At 38.1% G+C, this 25,606-nt stretch overlaps 1 protein-coding gene across 3 annotated transcripts in view; it reads right to left on the bottom strand.

Annotated features, from left to right (window-relative positions):
• Window positions 1–15,066, bottom strand: part of LOC127626226 (voltage-dependent P/Q-type calcium channel subunit alpha-1A-like) — a 132,928-nt gene extending 117,862 nt beyond the window's left edge. For all 3 annotated transcript variants that reach the window (XM_052101858.1, XM_052101857.1, XM_052101859.1), the window contains exons 1-2: window positions 14,974–15,066; window positions 10,903–11,042 (exon numbers count right to left, since the gene is read on the bottom strand). In XM_052101858.1, the coding sequence (XP_051957818.1) occupies window positions 10,903–11,042; window positions 14,974–15,066 (233 nt within the window). The remainder of the gene's footprint in view (window positions 1–10,902; window positions 11,043–14,973) is intronic.
• Window positions 15,067–25,606: the final 10,540 nt, after the last annotated feature.

Genomic DNA, 25,606 nt, shown 5'->3' on the forward strand with positions numbered 1-25,606 from the left:
CATTAACGATATCAATAACCGATATTTTAAAAAAAAGTTTTCATTATTAATCCTTTAACCTAACTTCTAGCTTATTCATTAAAATATTCTCTTTTGAAAAAGATGTGTCATTTAAAAGCTTGGGATTTGGACTTGCAGCTATTTTTATATTTAAGGTTTGGCAGATGTAACATGAACCAGAAAAGAGCCAATATTACAGATGAATCCTGATTTGAATGAGAAATAAATGGCAATTCACTTGCATACATTGTATGCTGCCCATTTATAGAGTGTTTACGGTATTCCTGATGACTCACTAACAGAGAGAGAATAATGAACTTCAAACAGCTGTAATAATGCATCAAGACTATAAGAGGCAATAAACAGCTTTTAACGAACATTAAACAACAAAACACACAATTTAACCCTAATCTCTGTATATATGCTGTCATATTTATGACTGTGGTGGTTTGTGTGTGTGTTATGAATGTTTGTTTATGCACGTCTAATATTCAGTGACAGTTCAACTGTATAACATATGAAATATGAACACAACAATCATAAAGGGAATAGGTAACATCATACAGATCGAATAGTCATGAGTCTCAACTCTATGAACCGTGTTAGGTTGTTTTGAGGATCGTTTTAATCGCAATGCTGTGCTGCAAGTAACAATGTGCAATTTCCCACATTCTGTTTATGTTTCATGAAAATGATGAAAACGCCCCATGTAACATACATACATGGTTTTTGTCACGTCTTCATTTGTTGCCTCAGGAAACATAAACAGAATATGGGAAATGGCATTTGTGGCACTTACAGCAGACGATCCTGATTAAAAACCAGACACAAAACAACATAACAAGGTGGAGAGATGTTGAAATAATCCTCATAGAGCAACAAGAGCTCGGCTTTCACTCACACAGCGACGCTGAGGCTGCCCGAGTTCCTGCCTGAATGAAACAAGCCACAGACAGTCTGTGATTCTCAGCTGCAAGCCAAAAAAACAATTAACGGCGAATATATCAGAGGTAATTCCATTATCGGCGTGATAATATTTTGATTTTCCCGGTTATCGGCGAGTAATATATTGGCCACCGATATATTGTGCATACTAGTAACCGGCCTTAAACCATAGCAACACCTTGAAACCAGCCAAAACAGCCTAGCAACTAGTCAGAGTACCCTAACAATGCATAACAACCAGCCATAGCAACCTAGCAATGCCTAGCAACCAGCCAAAACATCCTGGTAATGCCTAGTAAAAATTCAGAGCACCCTAGCAATGCCTAGAAATCAGACAAAAAAAAAAAATCCTATCAACAAGCCAGAACAGCCTGACAATGCCTGGCAACTAGCTAGAATACCCGATAAATGCCTAGCAACAAGCCAGAACCCTAGCAACACCTTGAAACCAGCCAAAATAGCCTAGCAACTAGTCAGAGTACCCTAACAATGCATAACAACCAGCCATAACAACCTAGTAATGCCTAGCAGCCAGCCCAAAACCATAACAACGCCTAGCAACCAGCCAACAATGCATAATAATCAGCCATTTCAACCTAGCAATGCCTAGCAGCCAGACCAAAACCATAGCAATGCCTAGCAACCAGCCAAAACATTCTAGTAATGCCTAGTAAAAAGTCAGAGCACCCTAGCAATGCCTAGAAATCAGACAAAAAAAACCTATCAACACCTGTCAACAAGCCAGAACAGCCTAGAAACAAGTCAGAACACCCTGACAATGCCTGGCAACCAGCCATTTCAACCTAGCAATGCCTAGCAGCCAGACCAAAACCAATAGCAATGCCTAGCAACCAGCCAAAATATCCTAGTAATGCCTAGTAAAATGGCAGAGCACCCTAGCAATGCCCAGAAATTAGACAAAAAATCCTATCAACACCTACCAACAAGCCAGAACAGCCTAACAACAAGTCAGAACACCCTGACAATGCCTGGCAACCAGCTAGAATATCCTAGAAATGCCTAGCAACAAGCCAGAACCCTAGCAACACCTTGAAACCGGCCACAACTGCCTAGCAACTAGTCAGAGTATCCTAACAATGCATAACAACCAGCCATAACAACCTAGCAATGCCTAGCAGCCAGCCCAAAACCATAGTAATGCCTAGCAACCAGCCAAAACATCCTAGATATGCCTAGTAAAATGTCAGAGCACCCTAGCAACACCTTGAAATCAGACAGAAAACCCTATCAACAAGCCAGAACAGCCTAACAACAAGTCAGAACACCCTGACAATGCCTGGCAACCAGCTAGAATATCCTAGAAATGCCTAGCAACAAGCCAGAACCCTAGCAACACCTTGAAACCAGCCAAAACTGCCTAGCAACTAGTCAGAGTACCCTAACAATGCAGAACAATCAGCCATAACAACCTAGCAATGCCTAGCAGCAAACCCAAAACCATAGCAATGCCTAGCAACCAGCCAAAACATCCTGGTAATGCCTAGTTAAAAGTCAAAGCACCCTAGCAATGCCTAGAAATCAGACAAAAAAACCCTATCAACACCTATAAACAAGCCAGAACTGCCTAACAACAAGTCAGAACACCCTGACAATGCCTGGCAACCAGCTAGAATATCCTAGAAATGCCTAGCAACAAGCCAGAACCCTAGCAACACCTTGAAACCAGCCAAAAGTACCTAGTAACTAGTCAGAGTACCCTAACAATGCATAACAATCAGCCATAACAACCTAGCAATGCCTAGCAGCCAGCCCAAAACCATAGCAATGCCTAGCAACCAGCCAAAACATCCTGGTAATGCCTAGTAAAAAGTCAGAGCACCCTAGCAATGCCTAGAAATCATACAAAAACCCTATAAACTAGCCAGAATAGCCTAGAAACAAGTAAGAACACCCTGACAATGCCTGGCAACCAGCTATTATACCCTAGAAATGCCTAGCAACAAGCCAGAACAGCTTAGCAACTAGTCAGAGCACCCTAACAATGCCTAGCAACCAGACAAACCCCCCAGCAACGCATACCAACTAGCCAAAAAACCTAGAAACACCTACTGTAGCAACAAGCCAATACCAAGTCACCAGTGAGACAACCTTAGCAAGTTGTAAATAGCAATGCATTGTTGGTCAGACTTTCTCTCTGACTGATAATCTTTCTGACTGTAAGGCCTGTATAATTACAAATCTTATGCTTTTAAAACGTTTTTAATACCACATACAGCAAAGATGGTTCAAATGAAAATGAACAGTCCATGGTTTATATGGTTTTCTTTCAAAAGTGGAAAATAGTGGAAAATCTAGTTTAATGCAACCTCTAAGTCATTTACATAAGGTAAACATTGACCTGCCGAGAAAAAACTAAACAAAAACTACTTGAGTACTTATCTGGATAGTTAGTTTTCTAGTAAAATAATTAGATGGCATCTCTCTCATAACATTAAAATGAGTTGATATGTGTGTGTGTAAACACAGGGAGAAGAAGCTACAAAGAGAGGCAATGATAAAGAGATAAAGGCAGAGAGAGAGAAGTGTCTTCTCTGGCCTTCAGTTGTTCTCTCTTATTACATAATATCGCTATGGAAACAGCTGCGCATGGCAGCACTAAGGTGTGTCCAGAAATGTAGAAATCCTAAAATCTTTTACAGTCTAAACCATGGTGTTATACTCTAAATCTCTCTCTCAATCTCTCAATCTTTTCCACTCTGTGTCTTTTCGCTGTGTGTGCCAGTAGTAAAGTCACAGATTGGCATGGCAAAGACATCCAATAGCCAACACAGTCACGACTCAGGAATCTGCCAAATAATAACTGTACATTGGCAACACACACACACACACACACACACACTCATGTAGTGTTTCCATGTTTTATGGGGACTTTCCATATTTACATTTATGCATTTGGCAGACACTTTTATCCAAAGCGACTTACAGTGCACTTATTACAGGGACAATCCCCCCAGAACAACCTGGAATTAAGTGCCTTGCTCAAGGACACAATGGTGGTGGCCATGGGGTTAGAACCACCGACCATCTGATTAACAGCCCTGTGCTTTAGCCACTACGCCATAATGGTTTTTATACTGTACAAACTTTATATTCTATCCCCTAAACCTAACCCTACCCCTAAACCTAACCCTCACAGAAAACATTCTGCATTTTTACATTTTCAAAAAAACATAATTTAGTATGATTTATAAGCTGTTTTCCTCATGGGGACCGACAAAATGTCCCCACAAAATTTCGGGTTTTACTATCCTTATGGGGACATTTGGTCCCCACAAAGTGATAAATACACGCTCACACACACACACACGCACACACACACACACACACACACACACACACACACACACACACACACACACACACACACACACACACACACACACACACACACACACACACACACACACACACACATAATGAGGGCATCAATAGGTGGAGGTCTACAGCATTGATCATAGTTGGCATCAGTTGTACATCATCTGATTGATTATAGCAATCTGACACACAAACACAGACACAGACACACACACACACATACACAATAAATAATCTTCTTTATTCTTCTGTTTTATACTCTAATTGTATTTTCATAATTTTGCAGTTTATTTTTATTTCTTGATGTTCATTTTCTTGACATTGGGTAGAAAAAAGCTTATTCTGTGTCTTCTCTTTGTAACACCATGGTCAGGTTTGGTTGGAAGCATAATAACATTAACTACAAAAACTGACACTTCAAATCAATTTTAAAATGCTAAACTTTGTCCCATAATAGTTTGATCATTTCTAAATATATATCCAAATGTATATCTTGTGATAAAATATAAAATTAGGTTACAACAAGCCATCAGACTACACAGTGTGTGTCTACAGTCATCTACTGGCTGTAACTGGCATGACATGGTGTTCAAGTCATGATATTTATATTTTGTTCACCAGGTGGCAGAAATCTGTTTCCAATTTATGTCCCAATTTCATATTTTCTTCATGTTTCAACTTATAGAAGTGTAGGGTCTGAATTTTACATAAATGTGCCTATTTTTATATGCAAATTAATGGTACATTTTTGAAATGTACATTTAAATAATATCAAAATAGCATAAAATCCCCAAAAGAAATGCATAATTTGATTGTTCTTCAGGGAAGAATTGGTATCATTATCATCATCGACAAGGAGGTTTCAAGTACTACTAAAATGGTTTCTCAATTATGTAATCGTTACTTCATGTTTATTTAAAGTAGTTAATCAGGTAAACTAAGAACAGAAATAAAAAAAACTGAAATAAATAAATAAACAACATCAAATGGTTTCATTTTCCAAACCCTATAGCATTGAGTGGTTTTCTTTTCAATATTGTTGTTTGATTAATATTAACAACATAACAGACAGAGACTGAAGGTCTAACGCTCAGATCTGATTGTCTATGTTTACATTAATAACTTCTCTAACAGCCATGATGACCACGAAGCGCTATTGACCTTTCATACACGCAGCTGCATTTTTAATTTTATTTTCAGAAATTCATTTGTCACACCACAGGACTATTTAAACGAACTCCAAATGAAATATTGACCAGTCACAGCACCGAAAACACCTTTTCTATGTACAGTACATCTAAAAATATTGATGTCAAAAAATCGTTCTTGTAGAAGTTATTTGTCAACATTAGCATTTCTAAACTGACCTCTTTGACCAGTAACAAATTGCTCAGAGCTCATGAGTGCATGTCACTCTGCCATCATGCTCCATTGCAGCCTTGATTTAAAATTCTCTGAGGTGAAACTAAAATGTAGAACTTGAGTTTTAAGATTATGGAGAGGGATTGGGCTGCTCCTCACTGCAGTCTTTGTCATTTCCAACATCCTCACTTACAATAAAGAGCATTTAAAACAGGATTTGAAACTAAATATCTTTGGTGTTCTTTTAGGGCTAAATCTAACTGTAGAACTAACAGTTATCCAGACCAGAGCCGTAGCTAGTAGGGGCCCAAAGGTCCAGAGGGGCCCACAAATTCAACACTGTATTATTTTAATAGGTAAGGGGCCCAGAGCAATGTATATTCACAGGGCCCAGAATTCCTTGCTACAGGGCTGATCCAGACACACAAATTTCAGGAGTAAAACGTCACATTTTAAGATTCGTTAGTATGGCAGCAGTGCTAAGAAGACAACTGTAGCTAGCTGTGTACAACGTTGACCTCTTCCAATCAGTAGCATTGGCAGTGGAGTGACAAAATGCGCAAGTGGTGAGCAGCAATCCTACTATGCTAAGCACCAGTTTAGCTGCATTTTAAGAGTCAGGATTACTGAGTGCCGTGGCCATTCGCCGCTGGACGGAGGAGCCCGACCGCCTGAGAGAGGAGGTATGACCACCGACCGCGAGGGGTGGAGGGGCTCCTAACCGACTGCCTGGAGAGGTTAGGACCACTGCCAGGGGTGGAGGAGACCCCTACCAGCCACTGAAACATGGCGGGGTCTTAGACCGCCGACCGTGAGCGGGGAGGGGCTCCTAGCCAACCGACTGGAGCGGGAGGACCACTACAAGGGGCGGGGGAAACTCCGTCCATCCACCGGAACACGGCGGGGTGTTCCTCTCCTCTCTCTCTCTCCTACTGCCACTCTGTGTTGGCTTTTCCCTCTCTTTTTTAAAAATGTTTTGTTAATTTGCCACGTCGTTGCTGCCCAGGGAAAGGGAGGGGGATGTACGTCATGCTGGGGGCTCCCCAGCCTGAGAGAACGAGGGAGGAATGTGGCAGGGTGGTGGGCGGGGCCGAGCCATGATTCCGCACACCCGGCCCCTAATCAGGCTAATTAGCCCTCAAGAGGGATAAAGGCTGACCGAAGACGGCAGTGTGACAGAGAGAGAGAGAGATTTACGGACAGCTGTCCGACACCTGTGTGTGTGTTTGTGTGAATGCTTCATATTTTCATAATGATCTCTTGATCTTCGGTGGAGATGTAAATCACACTGAATGTCTCGTGAGAAGTAATCACACTGAATGACTCTATCCAAGCTTCACCCATTGGTTGTTCGTGACAAACGTCACTCATTTATGTGAACAAGCTTCAGGGTTAACCACGAACTCGGGATATGTGCATAACTGAATGAAAATAATGTCACAATGTAAAAAATCCTGATGGCCTTAAAAATAGGCTTCATTTTCCATATGCAAAATATAATTTATATTTTATATAGTTTCTTTTGATTTTGCCGTCATATAGGGCCAGGACATTTTCTTGACAGGTTTTGTGAGAATCAGTCACTGGACATCAACAGAACACAGTTGGTCCATAGTCTGGCACACAAAGGAGGCCTGATACACCTCTTTTAGTAACGGTTCTCTGTGTATCTCTGACCGAGAGGGAACAACATGACCACTTGATTCCGTTATAATGAGTGACACAACATGACAGAGCTTATGTACTGTAAGTGTGTGTTCCAGTGAGTTAAAGTGTGTAAGAGTCTGACTGTAAATACAAATCAAAGCTGCAGGAAGCAGCGTGGAGGAGGATGTATTTTATCATCAAAGTGCAGCTCTTTTTCTGTAACACACACACACACACACACACACACACACACACACACACACACACACACACACACACACACACATGTTGTGTTTCCATGTTTTATGGGGACTTTCCATAGACATAATGGTTTTTATACTGTACAAACTTTATATTCTAACCCCTAAACCTAACCCTACCCCTAAACCTAACCCTCACTGAAAACTTTCTGCATTTTTACATTTTCAAAAAACATAATTTAGTATGATTTATAAGCTGTTTTCCTCATGGGGACCGACAAAATGTCCCCACAAGGTCAAAAATTTCGGGTTTTACTATCCTTATGGGGACATTTGGTCCCCACAAAGTGATAAATACACGCTCACACACACACACACACACACACACAGATAATGCTGTGAAAGTCAGCTGACACTTACAAATACCTCCAACATGCACACACAGCAGTCAACGGTGAGTAAGAATGTGTGTATTGAGCATGTAGTATATGATTAGCTATGTTCAGGTTTGTGTGGGTGTGTGTGTGTGTGTGTGTGTGTGGATCTGCTAAAACCAGGGCTGGTTGATTGATCAACTGCAGTAGTGAAAAGCAGGTTACTGCAGCAGCTAACAAACACAGAGACATCTTTTGACCCTGCTCGCTTCGCTCCCTTTTGTTTCACTCATTCTTCTTCTCCTTCTCTTCCCTTCCCTTCCCCCCTCCTCCTGTATTGTCCATGTTCTTTTCTTTTCTCTTCTCTACATGTTGTCTCATGTTGTTTAGTCTTTTCTCATTAAGTTTCTTCTAGTTTTGTTTCTTCTCTTCTCGACTCATTTCGTCTTGTTTCGTCTCCTCTCTTCTTGTCTCTTTTCTTGTTTTGTCTTGTTTTGTCTCTTCTTCTTGTCTCCTTTCACCTTGTCTCATCTCATTTTGTCTCTTCTCTTACCGAATCGTTTCGTCTTTTCTTGTTCTGTCTCGACTCCTTTCGTCTCATCTTGTTTTGTCTCTTCTCGTTTCATCTCTTCACCTTTCATTTTGTCTTTTCTCTTCTCTACTCTTTTCGTCTTGTTTTGTCTCTTCTTCTTGTCTCCTTTCACCTCGTCTCATCTCGTTTCATCTCTTCTCTTCCCAACCTCAGTCTTGTCTTGTTTCGTTTCTTCTCATTTCATCATATCTTGTTTTGTTTGTTCCTTCTCTTCCCTCCTCCTTCAGTCTCATCTCGTTTCGTCTCTTCTCTTTACCTTTTGTTTTGACTTTCGACTCCTTTTGTTTCCTCTTGTTTTGTCTCCTTTTTACCTCATCTGATCTCATTTCATCTCTTCTTGATTCGTTTAGTTTTGTCTAGTTTCGTCTCTTCTCATTTCCTCTTTTCTCATTTAGTTTCTTCTCGTTTTGTCTCATCTTGTTTCGTTTCTTCTCTTCTCGACTCGTTTAGTATTTTCTACTTATGTCTCTTTGCTTCCTAATTCATTTCAAATAATTTGATCTCTTCCCTCCTTTTTCTGTCTCATCTCGTTTCATCTCTTCGCCTTTCAATTCGTCTTTTCTCCTTTCGTTTCATCTTGTTTTTCGTCTCGTCTATTCTCAACACATTTGGTCTTTTCTCGTTGTCTCTTCTCATTGAGACTGTCTTGTTTCGTTTATTCTATTCTTTGACCTGTTTTGTCTTGTCTCGTTTGTCTCTTCTCTTCTCAATTAATCTCAAATCATTTAATCTCTTCCCTCCTCCTTCAGTCTCATCTCGTTTTGTCTCTTCTTGTTTCGTCTCTTCTCTTCGCATTTTGTTTTGTCTTTTCTCGTCTCCTTTAGTTTTGTCTTGTTTTGTCTCTTCTCCTCTCATCTTCTTTTACCGTGTCTCATCTCGTTTCATCTCCTCTTCTTGACTCATTTAGTCTCATCTCATTTCTTTTCTTCTCTTCTCGACTCATTTTGTATCTTCTCGTTTGGTTTCATCTCTTCTCATTTTATCTCTTCTCTTAAGCTTTCATTTAGTCTTTTCTCTTCTCCATTCGATCTCGTCTCGTTTTGTCTCTTCTCTTCTTGTTTCCTTCCATCTCATTTCATCTCGTTTCATCTCTTCTTGACTCGTTTAGTCCCTTCTCGCTTTGTCTTGTTTTGTTACTCTTCTCGACTGATTTTGTCTCATCTCGTTTGATCTCTTCTCGTTTCATGTCTTCTTTTCATCTTTCATTTTGTCTTTTCTCTTCTCCATTCGATCTTGTCTCCTTTTGTCTCTTCTCTTCTTGTTTCCTTCCATCTCATTTCATCTCTTCTTGACTCGTTTGATCTCTTCTCGTTTCATGTCTTCTTTTCATCTTTCGTTTTGTCTTTTCTCTTCTTTCGTGCAGCTCATTTTGTCTCTTCTCTTCTTGTCTCTTTCTATCTCGTCTCATCTCTTCTCTTTGCCTTTCGTTTTGTCTTTCCTTTGGTCTCATATTCTCCCCTCTTCCCTTTTTGTCTCCTTCCCATCTAATCTTATTTTGTCTCATCTTGTCTCCTTTTGTCTTCTCTTTTTTCTATATTTGCTATAGTTCTTCTTTCCACATCAACACCCGCTCCCTTCTCTTTCTCTCTCTCTCTCTCTCTCTCTCTCTCTCTCTCTCTCTCTCTCATTTTCCAATATTCCAAAGCCCAGGAGAATAGAGTAATGGAGTCACATGACCCTGCCTTCCTTAGTACTGCAATACTACAACACACCCCCACACACACACCCATCTCTCTCTCTCTCTCTCTCTCTCTCTCACTCTCTGTGCCTCCCTGTGAGGTGACATTTCAGACATGGCCTGATGGTTGCTCCCTCAGTGCTGCTGTGATCTGCCCTGTGTCTGAGAATACATGTGTGTGTGTGTGTGTGTGTGTGTGTGTGTGTGTGTGTGTGTGTGCTCATTAAGACATGAGGGAGCCTGTGTCCAACCAGACCTCCACTGTGTGTGTGTAGCTTTGCTTCACACACAGAGTTCAGGAAGGGGCGTGTCTTTCTCTGGGCATATTTACTGGCCATCTGATTAGTAAATCTTTTAGTATTTACGTAAGTGATAATGTGCAATCAGCTGGTCATTATCAAATAAACCCCAAAAAGGTGATCTTGTTTCATCCTGAAAAGGGGTTATTTTGGGATCATGACCAGCTAACTGTACATTATGTCAGTTGTATAAATAAAGGGACATACTGATTTGAGATTATATTATTCGATTACAGTATGTGAGATGAAAGAAACTGCAGAGTGATACAAGAGACATGAAACTATGTAGCTGCCTGGGACATCAGTCAAATAACATTTTAGCAGTCATTATACTAATATATTTGACTCCAGAATACCACGATTGACCAATCACAATCAAACATTCGATTGACGAATGTTATTGTGTTCCTGTATGTAAATAAGAATAGAGAATCTGACTCCGGTGTGTGTGTGTGCTTGTATAACTCACCCTGTGAGCACCACTACAAAGTCCATCACGTTCCAGCCGTTTCTCAGGTAGGAGCCCTTGTGAAAGGCGAATCCCAGTGCCAAAATCTTGATGCCCGACTCAAAACAAAAAATAGCAATAAAATACGGCTCCGTGTCATCCTGTGAGAAAGAAGAAATCGTAGACAGGACCATTAGTGAGGACATTTTATAACTAAACATTCAGACTGTGCTTGTGTCTTTGTGGGTATCAAAGTGTATAAAACTGGGGCTAAGTTCACACCGTCAGTGTTTGGGTTTACGTTTTTGCCCTAATGGGACAGCATCACTATATGGCCACGTACACACCACAGCTAAATACGCTAGTCGGTTCACTTTTCAGTGCTTAGTTTGGTCATTTATGGGAGTTACAACCATAGCATTCTGCAATTCCCGAAATTAACTCCCGAAGTTTCTCAGTGTGTCCTGTGCATTATTGTGCATGCTTAAATATAGCACGCACAAACGGTTTAAACTGGTGGCATTTAGTTTTTTCATTCAGAGGTTGCAGCGTTGTTTAATCATCGCAATTGCATTAGTTACTCCTTTATTCCTTACACACATGGGGCCTCATTTATAAAACTTAAGTCAATTCTGCATAATTTGCACATAAAATGGAGCTTTCCGAAAACTTTCGGCCATATTCACAAACGCTTCAATCTCCAAACATTCGTAAATAGGGGGCGTGTGCATGTTCATTCACAAATAGCATAATCCACGCCCATGAAACCGCCATTTAAGGAAGACACCAGACTCGCAAGTGAATGCTGATAACATCTATACGGAACATTAATACGTTTTATGAATGAAGTGCATTCACATCATATTTTGATTTAGCAAACAACAGCGTCTCAAAGAAAGTGAGGACTTACGTTTTTACGCATGTTTTTGCTGCCATCGGAGACATTTTGGGAATCAGTTTAAGAAGGCAATAAAAATTTGAGTAAAACATTTTCAGTTCATGTCTGGAGGAGGATCTCCACCACCATTAACAAGCTATACGACAATGTGTGGGCTTTTTCTATTCCCCCCCCCCCCATTGTATTGTGACCACACATGCCCGCGATGTGTTTTTTTATAGGTTTAACAGCATTAGCATTGAACATACGTTATCAACCAAATGCGATTTACAGATACCTATACTAAATTATGAAACCTAAATTATTGAGCTCATATCAAATAAAAAACTGTCCAACCAGTCACGTTAGAGGGCATTAATTTCTTCTAGAAAAATCAAGCACTTCTGCTGGAAAAACGATAAGCATTTTATTTTATTTTTTTACAAATTTATGTTAATTTCATTGATTTAAATATTAGTTAATTATTTTATTACTTAATAAAATTTAACTTTTTCAGTTTACCTGAAAGAACACAACATGTTCGGATGTCTCACGCACGATTTACACGTGGTCGGGAGCAGGTGTGAATATCCTTCGTATCGACTAATGTTTTGAAAATACGAAAACTTTCATGAATCCGAGAATTGACGTCAGAACGGCTTTCACGAATGATTTACACAAAAATTCATGTTTCACGAATGAGGCCCATGGAACGAAAATTTAAGGGATTCACTCCCGAATTTAAATGCGGCTTTCACTCCCAAAACTTTGTAGCGTGTACGTGGTCTTTATGTATATGGGTGTTTTTACAGTTTCGGGCACTTTTAGTCTCTAGAATGTAAAATGAAGTTACCAAATGTCACACTCTCACTTGCTTATTTAATTTGTGTACGTACAATATCCAACAGTGTATGTACATGCATCAGAGGAGATTTATGTCATATTTGTCATGAAAGTTCCCTTCTCGGTGTCATTCCCAGCACATCTCAAATTCTGTATTGCGTTTAATAGAATTCTGTCCCGGAAATGACGCTGATGAAAATGACATTTTTAACATAATTTTGACATTTCTGAAATAAAATGGTCGACTCCTTTGTTTTGCTAAAGTAACCTTCATAGATAACACTTTATGTATTTTAAATACACATAATTAAATAATATTTCTAAATGTTTTGCATAATTTGGTAAAATTACAACTTGCAATATGCAATATTCTGCATACTAATGAGCTATTTACTTGATTTTCCTTTGTTTTCTTCACACATCACTCGTCTTGTATTAACTTAAACTAAATTATTATAATAATAATAAAAACATTTATTATATTTACATTTATAGATATTACGTTATACATTTATAACATTTATTATATTATATATTCATATATTTATTATATTATTATTAATGTGATATAATTAAATATAATTAAAAAAATTGTGGTGGGAATTTTGGGACAGTCCTAATGGTTAAAAAGTGGATTTAAAACATTTTCAAACAACAAATATTCAAATGGTTTATGTTCATTTGACTCTGTTTAGAATATCAAAGTTTTAAACATGCAATAATTGCTATTTTTATTACGTAATTTTCACAGTTTAATATTGAAAGTCTGAATCTGGGACACGGCTAAAACGATCAAATCTATGCATTAAAAAAATGCATGAATAAATATCACCTCCTGGGAGGTAAATGTATCGAGCTGACTAGCATAGATGATATTCTGTGACTTGTGTGTTACATTTACATTGTAGTTATTAGAGTTACATTATAGCTGTATAAGTTCCAGCTACTGTTGACAATTAAATTCTTACTATATCTAATGAACTATACTCATATTTGTTCTGTCACATGCATATATACACTCACCTAAAGGATTATTAGGAACACCTGTTCAATTTCTCATTAATGCAATTATCTAATCAACCAATCACATGGCAGTTGCTTCAATGCATTTAGGGGTGTGGTCCTGGTCAAGACAATCTCCTGAACTCCAAACTGAATGTCAGAATGGGAAAGAAAGGTGATTTAAGCAATTTTGAGCGTGGCATGGTTGTTGGTGCCAGACGGGCCGGTCTGAGTATTTCACAATCTGCTCAGTTACTGGGATTTTCACACACAACCATTTCTAGGGTTAACAAAGAATGGTGTGAAAAGGAAAAACATCCAGTATGTGGCAGTCCTGTGGGCTGAAAATGCCTTGTTGATGCTAGAGGTCAGAGGAGAATGGGCCGACTGATTCAAGCTGATAGAAGAGCAACTTTGCCTGAAATAACCACTCGTTACAACCGAGGTATGCAGCAAAGCATTTGTGAAGCCACAACACGCACAACCTTGAGGCGGATGGGCTACAACAGCAGAAGACCCCACCGGTACCACTCATCTCCACTACAAATAGGAAAAAGAGGCTACAATTTGCAAGAGCTCACCAAAATTGGACAGTTGAAGACTTTAAAAATGTTGCCTGGTCTGATGAGTCTCGATTTCTGTTGAGACATTCAGATGGTAGAGTCAGAATTTGGCGTAAACAGAATGAGAACATGGATCCATCATGCCTTGTTACCACTGTGCAGGCTGGTGGTGGTGGTGTAATGGTGTGGGGATGTTTTCTTGGCACACTTTAGGCCCCTTAGTGCCAATTGGGCATTGTTTAAATGCCACGGCCTACCTGAGCATTGTTTCTGACCATGTCCATCCCTTTATGGCCACCATGTACCCATCCTCTGATGGCTACTTCCAGCAGGATAATGCACCATGTCACAAAGCTCGAATCATTTCAAATTGGTTTCTTGAACATGACAATGAGTTCACTGTACTAAAATGGCCCCCACAGTCACCAGATCTCAACCCAATAGAGCATCTTTGGGATGTGGTGGAACGGGAGCTTCGTGCCCTGGATGTGCATCCCACAAATCTCCATCAACTGCAAGATGCTATCCTATCAATATGGGCCAACATTTCTAAAGAATGCTTTCAGCACCTTGTTGAATCAATGCCACGTAGAATTAAGGCAGTTCTGAAGGTGAAAGGGGGTCAAACACAGTATTAGTATGGTGTTCCTAATAATCTTTTAGGTGAGTGTATATATATGTATTTATGTGTGGTGGGGTCAGTGCCAAAATGTTGACAAGGCAAGTACAAATCTGAACAACTGGATGTTTATTTGTAATCACATGCATTCAGTAAGTGTGAATGTTTGTGTGTGTGTTGCACTTTACCAATCGTTCTGACAGTGGAGTTTTGTCTCCATCTGGTAAGTGTTGTTCAAGAGCCAGTACGATGCAGTTGGCAATGATGGTGGTCAAAATCATCCACTCAAACGGAGTGAGAGGGAAAGTTAAGGCAAATTACAATTATTTATACCAAACATTGCACAATTCTAAGTCAAAAGTAGTTATTACAATTCTATTACAATCACAACGCATTCGCTAATCACAGTTTATCACAATATAATATAAATAGCAATTGCATTATACCATAACGTTAAAAGACAGAAATTGTATTTAAAAGAAAACCTTCCAGGGTTCATATATTCATGTGAATTCATGTGTGAGGGATACAGAGCTACAGGCCTGAGTTCACACACAATCACACAAAAATAACACACACACACACACACACACACACACACACACACACACACACACACACACACTGAGGGCTGCAGGGCCACATTAAACAGATGAGTGCGGACAGATTCAGCCTGCCTGTAATAGACCAGTCATTATCCAGATACTGTGAGTCTCTTTCCCAGCTGCCACTGACAGTGATACAACACACACACTCTCAGCACTTGTCAAAACCGCTTATATCATACTTGTGACATACACACAGAGAAACACATACAGCTGTGATGAAACCTCTGGAACTTTTACTACACATTTTGGTAGCACTTTAAATTGTTTCGCTATTTCACTTTTTGTCCTAGCATTTTCAGCTACTGAAAAAGTCTGGAAGCTTTTTAGCACTTATACAAAATAAAAAGCAACGTTTGTTCATTAGGGGTGGAAGTGATGCTTTATGTGTACATGGAGTGGTGGTGGCGTAGTGGTCTAAAGCACATAACTGGTAATCTGGTAATCAGAAGGTCGCTGGTTCGATCCCCACAGCCACCACCATTGTGTCCTTGATTAAGGCACTTAACTCCAGGTTGCTCCGGGGGGATTGTCCCTGTAATAAGTGCACTGTAAGTCGCTTTGGATAAAAGCGTCTGCCAAATACATAAATGTAAATGTATGCATTTTCTCACTCTTGCGGCCACAGAGAATATCGGGGAATGTGGTTTGGTAATAGTGTTGTTTTAGTAGTCAGTACTGATACCAGTGAAATTTCACAGTTCTCCATAACAATTTTAATACCACAGCAAAAATATGCGAATATGGTAACGAGCTTCAAAGTACATAATAAGTTAAAAGAAATGCTTGTGTTCTTTGAGTGTTTCTCTTAAGTATGCATTGCTCGGGGGCCTGCGCTCAGCGAGTAAAGACGCTGACTATCACACCTGGAGTCGCGAGTTTGAATCCAGGGCATGGAGTGACTCCAGCCAGGTCTCCTAAGCAACCAAATTGGCCCGGTTGCTAGGGAGGGTAGAGTCACATGGGGTAACCTCCTCGTGGTCGCTATAATATGGTTCGTTCTTGGTGTGGCTTGTTGAGCGTGGATGCCGCGGAGAATAGCGTGAAGCCTCCACTCGCGCTGTGTCTCGGTGGCAATGCGCTCAACAACCCACGTGATAAGATGCGCGGATTGACGGTCTCAGACGCGGAGGCAGCTGGGATTCGTCCTCCGCCACCCGGATTGAGGCGAATCACTACGTGACCACGAGGATTTAAAAGCACACTGGTAATTGGGCATGCCAAATTGGGAGAAAAATGTTTGATTCTTGTCACGATGCGTCTTTTTTATCAGAAATCAGAAACCCCTTTTTCAACAAACACTTTTATCAGTACTTTTGTTGACAACATTAACAGTGATTGCACAGTACAAAGTGCTTACCTGAAAGGATTACCGTAAGGATCGATTCATATTTAATATAACCCCCTGCATTTCTTTTGTTGGTGTAACATAATGTAGCCAAAATGATTCAATCATTTTAAATAATATTTTGAGTTGAATAAAAAAGTAACACTTTACAATAAGGTTCCATTCGTTTACATTAGTTATGATGAACAAACAATGAACAATACTTTTACAGCATTTATTCATCTTAGTTACTATGTTACTATGTTACTTAATATAAATACGTTATTCACTGTTAGTTCTCAAGAAACCAGCTGAGAAACATTTGAGAAGTCTAATAATGACGCACACACACTACTAATCCAGAGCTCACTGAAAACACTAACACAAAGCTAGCTCTGGGAAAACATTGCAAGTAGTAAAGTGCATGCTGGGAGACTTAAAGAGGTATCTATGGCAACCGCTGGAGCACTGAAATGAGCATGTGCAGAGCGGCTGTTCTGAGAGACAAAAGCGGAGCATTTGCGCAAACCCTTCACGGAAGAAATGATGAGGACACTGTAAGTCCTGTGTGCAAAACTACTTTGCATTCTCGCATTTCTTACAGTATTTCCTCCGATGTAGGAAAATGCTTGTCCTCACCTTCTGTGTGAATATATTTTTGTGTGGTGCTTTTCGACCTGGTAGTTGTGCAGCTGCACGACGCAGATGGTAAATCATATTCAGTTGGAGTATTAACGCAGTCTGCAGCACTTAATGTGCCTTCAATAATTCACAGACCAATTTTAAGACTCTGGAAGAGATGTGGAAGAGGGAGAAAAGGGTGATTGGGAGAAAAAATTAGTCTGAAAGAAGGAAAACAGAGAATTAAATAAGACAGAATATTTCAGCTCTGTATGTCTGTACAATGCAAGTGAATGGTGACCAGAACTTTGAAGATCCAAAAAGCACATGAAGGCAGCTTAAAAGTAATCCAGTCATTTAATATATGTCTTTATGATAGGGATCAATATTTAATATTTAAGTACTTTTTTCCTATAAATTCTCGTCCCTGCCCAGTAGGTGGCGATATGTACAAAGAATGCGAATCGCCATAAACAAAAGAAGAAGAATGTGACAGTGAGAGTGGAGATTTATAGTGAAAAAGGACTTAAATATGGATCTGTTTCTCACCCATATCATATCACTTCTGAAGACATGGATTAAACCGCTGGAGTCTTATTTTAAATGTAATAATGTATACCTCAATTTCACATTAATGACATGTTTGACATAAATCAATGAAATTCCAAATAAATATTATATACTGTATATGTAAGCGCAGAGTTGTTCTAGCGGGAAGACTAGCAGCTGTACATCATCGCACCATTAGCTGGGTAATTCCCAGCCAATCACATGTAAGCCGTTGCTTTATAAGTCTGCTCACAATCTATCACATTGCTGTTTCAGTGTGCTAACACGGCAACCTCCTCCACCCCACCACCACCTGTTGAGTCCCGTCCTGCACGGGGGTAGGCTCCTCACCCCTGTCTCCTATCTCCGGCAGGACATGACGGTTCAGAGTACAACTTCTTCAGACCACCAGACGGGGCTTACCGCCTCGTACTTGCTGACGTTCTATCAAGAAAGGCACATTGTGTGTTTTCAGTCACTTTTCAGTTATCAGAAATCTCCTCACTTATTCCATAATTCATTCGAGGCTTTTAGGTGTTGGTATTTTATTGTAAAGGAATTGCCAAGCTTTAGAGATGACGTATAATTGATATTGGTGACAAACAATAATCAGTATTGGAGGAATGCAATATTATGAGCTTCATTGTGTCACTGGTGTAACCAGTCATATTTAACATATACATCCTTTTCTATAAATTTACTGTTTAATATTTACATTAACATTTATGCATTTGGCAGACGCTTTTATCCAAATCGACTTACAGTGCACTTATTACAGGGACAATCCCCCCGGAGCAACCTGGAGTTAAGTGTCTTGCTCAAGAACACAACGGTGGTGGCGGTGAGGATCGAACCAGCAACCTCCTGATTAACAGTTATGTGCTTTAGCCCACTACGCCACCACCACTCCACATATTTTAAGGACTGTATCACTATATTTGTATTACTTCAAATATTGTTATGACTATAGCAAAGATATGATGGTCAAAATTTCACAAACCTAACTGAAATGATTAAAAGCTTAATTTGTAATTTTTCTACATTATAATAACTACATGCACAGAATAGATGAGAAATAACATTTGTGAAATGTATTTAATGACTAAATACTATAAAGTAACTCTAGTGATAAAAAAATGACACAAGCTTTCTTTAAATATATATATATATATATATATATATATATATATATATATATATATATATATATATATATATTTTTTTTTTTAATTAAACCTGTTAAGCTGCCATTTATGTGGATTCGTAAAGCCAAGGGGCTTACCAATAAATGTAACCTAGGTTCAATGTTTAAAAAAAAATATATATATATTTTTAGACATTTTGCTACCTCAAAAGCAGCCGTTTCTGTAGTAGAATGACCCTCATATACATCTGGGATGGCAAGAGGGTGAGTAAATGATGAGAGAATTTGCCTTTTTGGGTGAACTGTCCCTTTAAGGGCAAAGTATACGTCAGTTTTCTGCATACTGCTTAATCTTGTGCACAGTATACGTGAGACAGATTTCATCATCAGGTGAATTTGAGTTTTTTGTTTTAGTCATCAATATTTCGTCATTGAAAAAGCACCACATATAGAGCAGAACACATGTTTTTGAGATTAATTAACAGTTCTTTTTAACTTTTTTTATTGGTCACATCTTCTCATCATACCAAATCACAGGTCAAAATTCACCAAAGTAGAACTTTGAGCATGCCAACAGACAATTATCGCCAACAGGATATGCTGTCATGCACTAGGCCATCCGTTTTAAATAATCAAAAATAACAAATAATACATTCAAAATGTTCAAATATACCATCGACCTTCCTGCAACACTGTAGGCAAATTACCGTTAACATATTTTATTCTTTGCATTGATGAAAAAGGCCAAACTGAGGCTTGAACAATATTTTTATTAACCTCTCACCCATCTGATTTTAGGGTTCAAGTTGGGGTTAGGTATAGGACTGTGTTGATTTGATAGAGATGTTGTCCCAGGACTTAGTTAAGATGTTGATTCATGAACAAAAGTCATCCAAATGAACAGTTCTACCAGTGCATGCACAGAGAGAACTACACTGGAAATTTGACCTTAAAGTTGACAGCACTTTTATTAGTAGTGACAAGAACTAATCCTCGGCGAAGGTGATTGCATGTTTAAACAGCATGCATGCGTGTTGGGCAGGGAGTTTTTAAAGCGGTCGCTGCACTCTAGGTTTGCGCTGACAGTGTGCTTTGGGGGAAACAGAGCTGATGAGACGAGCACATCACAAATGAAATAAAACAAACAACCTGCATTCTCCCTACAAAATAAATGAAAGAATACACAAGACACAGCATTGGCCATAACCAACTGAGATAAAGACAAAAAATAGAAAGAAAAAAATAGATAATATCAGATGGCAAAGTAATAAGGAAAGTGACAAAATATCGGTATCTGTATCGGCCTTTTGTTGTTGGTAAAATCGGTATTGGACAAATAACATATTAATATCTGATGGCAAAATAATGAAAGTGGCAAAATATCGGTATCTGTATCGGCGTTAGTTTTTTCCTAAAATCGACAAAAAAATTAATTTCTGATTTGAAAGTGACAAGATATCGGTATTTGTATCGGCCTTTTGTTGTTGTTAAAATCGGTATCAGACTATTTTTTTTTTATATCTGATGGCAAATTAAAGTGCAAAATATCGGTTGTAATGATGTGATGGTTTAAATGAGCAAATGCAAAATCACAATTTCACAAACCTAACTGAAAATAATAATTAAAAAAAATTATAATAATGCTTCTGTGCCTCTAACTACATGCGCAGAATAGATGAGAAATAACATTTGTGAAATGTATTTAATAACTACAAACTATAAAGTAACAAAAAAAATGTATATCTGATGGCAAAATATCGGTATCTGAATCGGCCTACTGGTTTTTTTTTTTAAAAATCGGTATCGGACAAAAAAATAAATCATATCTGATGGCAAAATAAATCAAGTTGTAAAATATCGGTCTTGTATCGGTATATTGTTTTTTGCTAAAATCAGACAAAAGATTTTCATATCGCTGCACCCCTAGTTTTCTTTCTATAAATCACCATTTACCTTATTTGAACGGAGACTGTAATTTTAACATGCACAACATGCATAATAGCGAGAGGTTTGGAACAACATGAGGGTGAGTAAATGACGGAATTGTCATTTTTGGATGAACTATTCCTTTAATGCTTGCTCCTTCATTCTCTTTCTCCATCTTGTGAATCTTCTTCTCTTCCTCAAATGCTCTGTTTTTCCCGCAGAGCGACACGAAGTGAGCATGTGTGAGAACCATCATGCTAAAAAGCCTTCAGTTATGAATTCCCCCTCCTGTTCTACACACTACACTAAAAATAGATACATGACAGATTAAAGAGTCGGCTCGGCTACTCCTTGAAACCCATTTCTTTCTCTCTGCTTCTCTCTCTCGCTCTGTTTTTTACATTATTGTTTAACGTTAAATTCTTCAGAACACTGCCGCTTTCAGGTCTTTGGAGGTCTAGCTGAAGCTATTTATCTTGATTAGCTGAGATTTGTTTGTTTTTCCACAGTCTTAGGGCCCTCTTATCTCATTTCCTCCCTTGGAACTCTCTCTCTCTCTCTGTCTCTCTATCTATGGGTCTCTCTCTCTCTCTCTCTCTCTCTCTCTCTCTCACCCTAACACGCTCTCTGTTGCTTTCTGCCTCCATCATGAATTCCTTTAATGGTTTTCATTGCGGTAAGCCTGTGTTAGCCACTGAGCAGACTGCTGGATGCAATCAGACAACATGTGAGGGCAGTTTCACTGATGCAACATGCAGAAAGATCCTGATTCTGCAGCTAGAGCAATATTACATTCAACACCGATACACTCATATAAACAGTCGGCTCTTCCAACATGTTTACTATTGCGCTAGATTCCACTCAACATTGGCAAGTTATTGTTTACAAACAAACGCTCGGCTCTGGCAATTCATATTCATACATGTATTTCATGTATTTCAAAGGTACTCATGCTAAAATCGGTATCGGACAAGAAAATTTCATATTGATAGCGAAATAAAATGTCAAAATATCGGTATCGGCCTATTGGTTTCTGTTAAAATCGATATTGGACAAAAACATTTAATATCTGATGGAAAAATAAAGTATCCAAATATCTGTTACGATCCCTTGTTGTCCGCCCCGTGTTTCACTGTCCTTGTAAAAACTACATTTCCCATCATTCCCAGCCCTCACTGCCAGCACTGCATTATTGTCCACACCTGTTTGTTATTTTGTCATCTTCGTGTCTGTCTATTTAAACCCTGTTGTTTCCCCTCTCCGTTGTCGATCGTTGACGTTTCATGTTCGTGCCCATGCTTGCCTACTCTTGTTATTCGTGTTCGTTCGAGGAAACCTTACCCTTTGTGGATGTTTTATTAACCTATGTTCAGCTGTATGTTATTTTGTGTTTGAGTTTGTCTTTTCCCATCGTGGATTTTTCATTTGTTCCCGTATTTGTCTGTGCTTGCCAAATAATGCCGCGTTTGGATCCGCACCTCCCGTCTGCCTTCTCCTGACTTCCCATTCATAACAATATTGGTATCGGCCTATTGTTTTTTGTTAAAATCAATATTGGACAAAAACATTTAATATCTGATGGAAAAATAAAGTAAGTATCAAAATATCGGTTTCTGTATCTGCCTACTGTTTTTTGGTACCAAAGGCGAGTGAAATGGTGAGGTAATGAGACAAGGTTATTAAGGTGAATTGAGTAAAACTTACCTCCCTGACCTAAAACTTTAACCTAAACCTAACCAATAGTGTGTTAAAAGATAAATGAGAGGTGAACAAAAAAATCCACATCCTTACCCTAAAGCACTGCCTAAAGCAATAAACTAATAGAGTCCTAAAAGTACTGTAAATACGACATGAAAACTAATTTTTAGAAGCAACCACGTGCCGTTTCTATGACGCTTTCGTCTCACGTGTCAGCTTGCGTGCTCGGCTGGGCACGAGCCTCCGTCTTCCGTGTCCAAAGTCGAACACATTATCAGGTGAGCTACCGCGCAAGCTAATCACACTGGAATACATGTGTAAATGTAGGTGGGTCTGTAATACAAACATTTAAGTTGATAGTTTTTTGATATCGTAACATAACCTGAGTGTGAGTAATAGTGTGAAAAATAACAGTTGTTGTAGCGAAATGTAGAACGGTTGCCTGTGCTGTGACATCACTGTAATTTCATATATGGAAATCTGATTGACATTAGCCAATAAATGCCCTGATTCTGTTCTGATACCATAAATCTGTCCAAAGAAAGACAGTATGCATTGCTTACACATTAGATTGGCAAACTGAGCCAAAAAGTGACCCAAACAAGGTCTAAAACACAACAGTGGCTTGGGTTGGCTACCACACTTCTAATGCTGGGCAAAAAGCTTCCGAAACACAACATACTGTATCCTGGTGCCAACCGTGCTGTATATTGAGCAGGGAAGACATGCGATGCTAATCACCAGTTCAGAAATCTAAAGATAAGCACAAAAGTGCAAACAAACTATCCTAACATGTGTGTTGTTGCCATCCTGCACAAACCACAGAACACACCATCCAACAGAGAGATCTGAAACATATTGAATATGTATCTGTGTTTACTGCGGCTGATCATATTGATCTGTGCTGGCCGAAGCTGTGTTTGAGTGATGTTCTAATATTGATATAGATTGTGTAGGGAATTCTCCACATATCGAGTTTCAACCACAATTTCAAGCTCTCCTGCAATACTGCCATGACTTGTGTGAATGTAATATAACTAACATCATCTGCACTCTGCTTTACCAAGAAGTCACCCCAAAAGATGGGTCAAATGATCTTACATTAGAGAAAGCAAAATCATACTGGTGAAATAGATGTAGAATCTCAGTGCTTTCTTTCAGTGGTAAGGTATGGGTTTATCCCATAGAGACCGTTTATCCCGAGACGGACCACTTGCATTAAAAATGAATGGGAGAAATTGGAACACCCAATATTGCAGGTGTTAAAAAGTAAGTCCCGCCTTACAGGTAAAAGAGCCAATCAGCTTTCAGATACAGATATCGCCCGGGAGCATTCCAAAGATAGCCTCCGAGTGGACTGACTTGCCATGACAGAGACTTTGTTTAGGGTTAGTCTGTAATAATTAATAATTAACTTTATTTTTAAACAATAGAAGTCTATGATCTGTCCTCATTTAGGTAAATGAGGACATACCATATGATTTATGTAAATGTGCATGTGTTTACTTGGAAATGTTTATCCCCAAAGTATAGCTAAGTATTGTTAGCCAAATCTGATAACCAGGGACATCATTTCTTAGAAGTAAAAAGTATAATTCTCCTAATAGTTTAGTGAACATTTTCAACGAGAAAATACATGTGATTTAATGGTGAAATAATATATATATAATGGAAGGTAAAAAGTATGATTTACTTTATAGTAAATTGTGAAAATATATATTCCTGTATGTTTAACAAGACATTTATTTTACTGTAATATATATATATATATATATATATATATATATATATATATATATATAAACATTTAAAGAAAAAAGTATAATTGACTTCTTAGTTAATGGTTAAAATATATGCAATTTAATGTAATTTTACAGTAAAATATTGTAAAAAAAAAAAAATTTAAGTAAAAAGTATAATTTACCTTATAATTAATGGTGAACATGTATTCTGTGTTTAACGAGGTAATATATGTAATTTTACGTTAAAATATTGTAAAAAAATATTATGTTTTTTAAGTAAAAAGTTTAATTCATCTCATAATTTAAAGTGAAAATGTATACAGGTATTAACAAGACAATACATGTAATTTTACGGTAAAATAAAAAAAAAAAACGTTTTTAGAAGTAAAAAGTATGATTCACATTATAGTTAACGGTAAAAATTTACAATATGTTTAACAAGACAATACATGTAATTTTACAGTAAAATATTGTAAAAAGAAATGTTTTTTAAAGTAAAAAGACAAATTTACCTTATAATTAATGGTGAACATGTATTCTAAGTTTAACGAGGTAATACGTGTAATTTTACGTTAAAATATTGTAAAAAAAATATTATGTTTTTTAAGTAAAAAGTTAAATTCATCTCATAATTTAAAGTGAAAATGTATACAGGTTTTAACAAGACAATACATGTAATTGCACTGTAAAATATTGTAAATAAAATGTGTTTTTTTTATTAAAAAGTTACATTTACCTTATAATTAATGGTGAAAATGTACACTGGTTAATGAGATGTAATTTTATGGTTAAATATTGTTTATGTAAAAAGTATCATTTACCTATTAGTTAATGGTTAAAATGGCTGTTTAAGGCGATAATACATGTGATTGTACAGTCAAATATTTTTTAGGATTAAAAAGTATGATTCACATTATAGTTAAAGGGGAAAAGCTTAAGACAATACATGTAATTACACAGTAAAATATTTTGTGAAAAAATAATTTAGAAGTAAAAAGTATCAATTATGTTTAGCAAGACACTATAGTAACTATAGCGACACCAAACGGAATTGTAACAATTTAAATTTGTAACAATTTTGGTAAAAAAAACACAGTTGTGCTCCAAACTCACTGAGCATTGGTTTGAATGTGCCACAAAGCCACAGTGTTGCACTTTTTAGAGGACATCAGCCAACTGTTGACTATTAACTGTTGACATAAAAAACAC

Source organism: Xyrauchen texanus, chromosome 32, assembly GCF_025860055.1.
Source record: "Xyrauchen texanus isolate HMW12.3.18 chromosome 32, RBS_HiC_50CHRs, whole genome shotgun sequence".
Lineage (NCBI taxonomy): Eukaryota > Metazoa > Chordata > Actinopteri > Cypriniformes > Catostomidae > Xyrauchen > Xyrauchen texanus.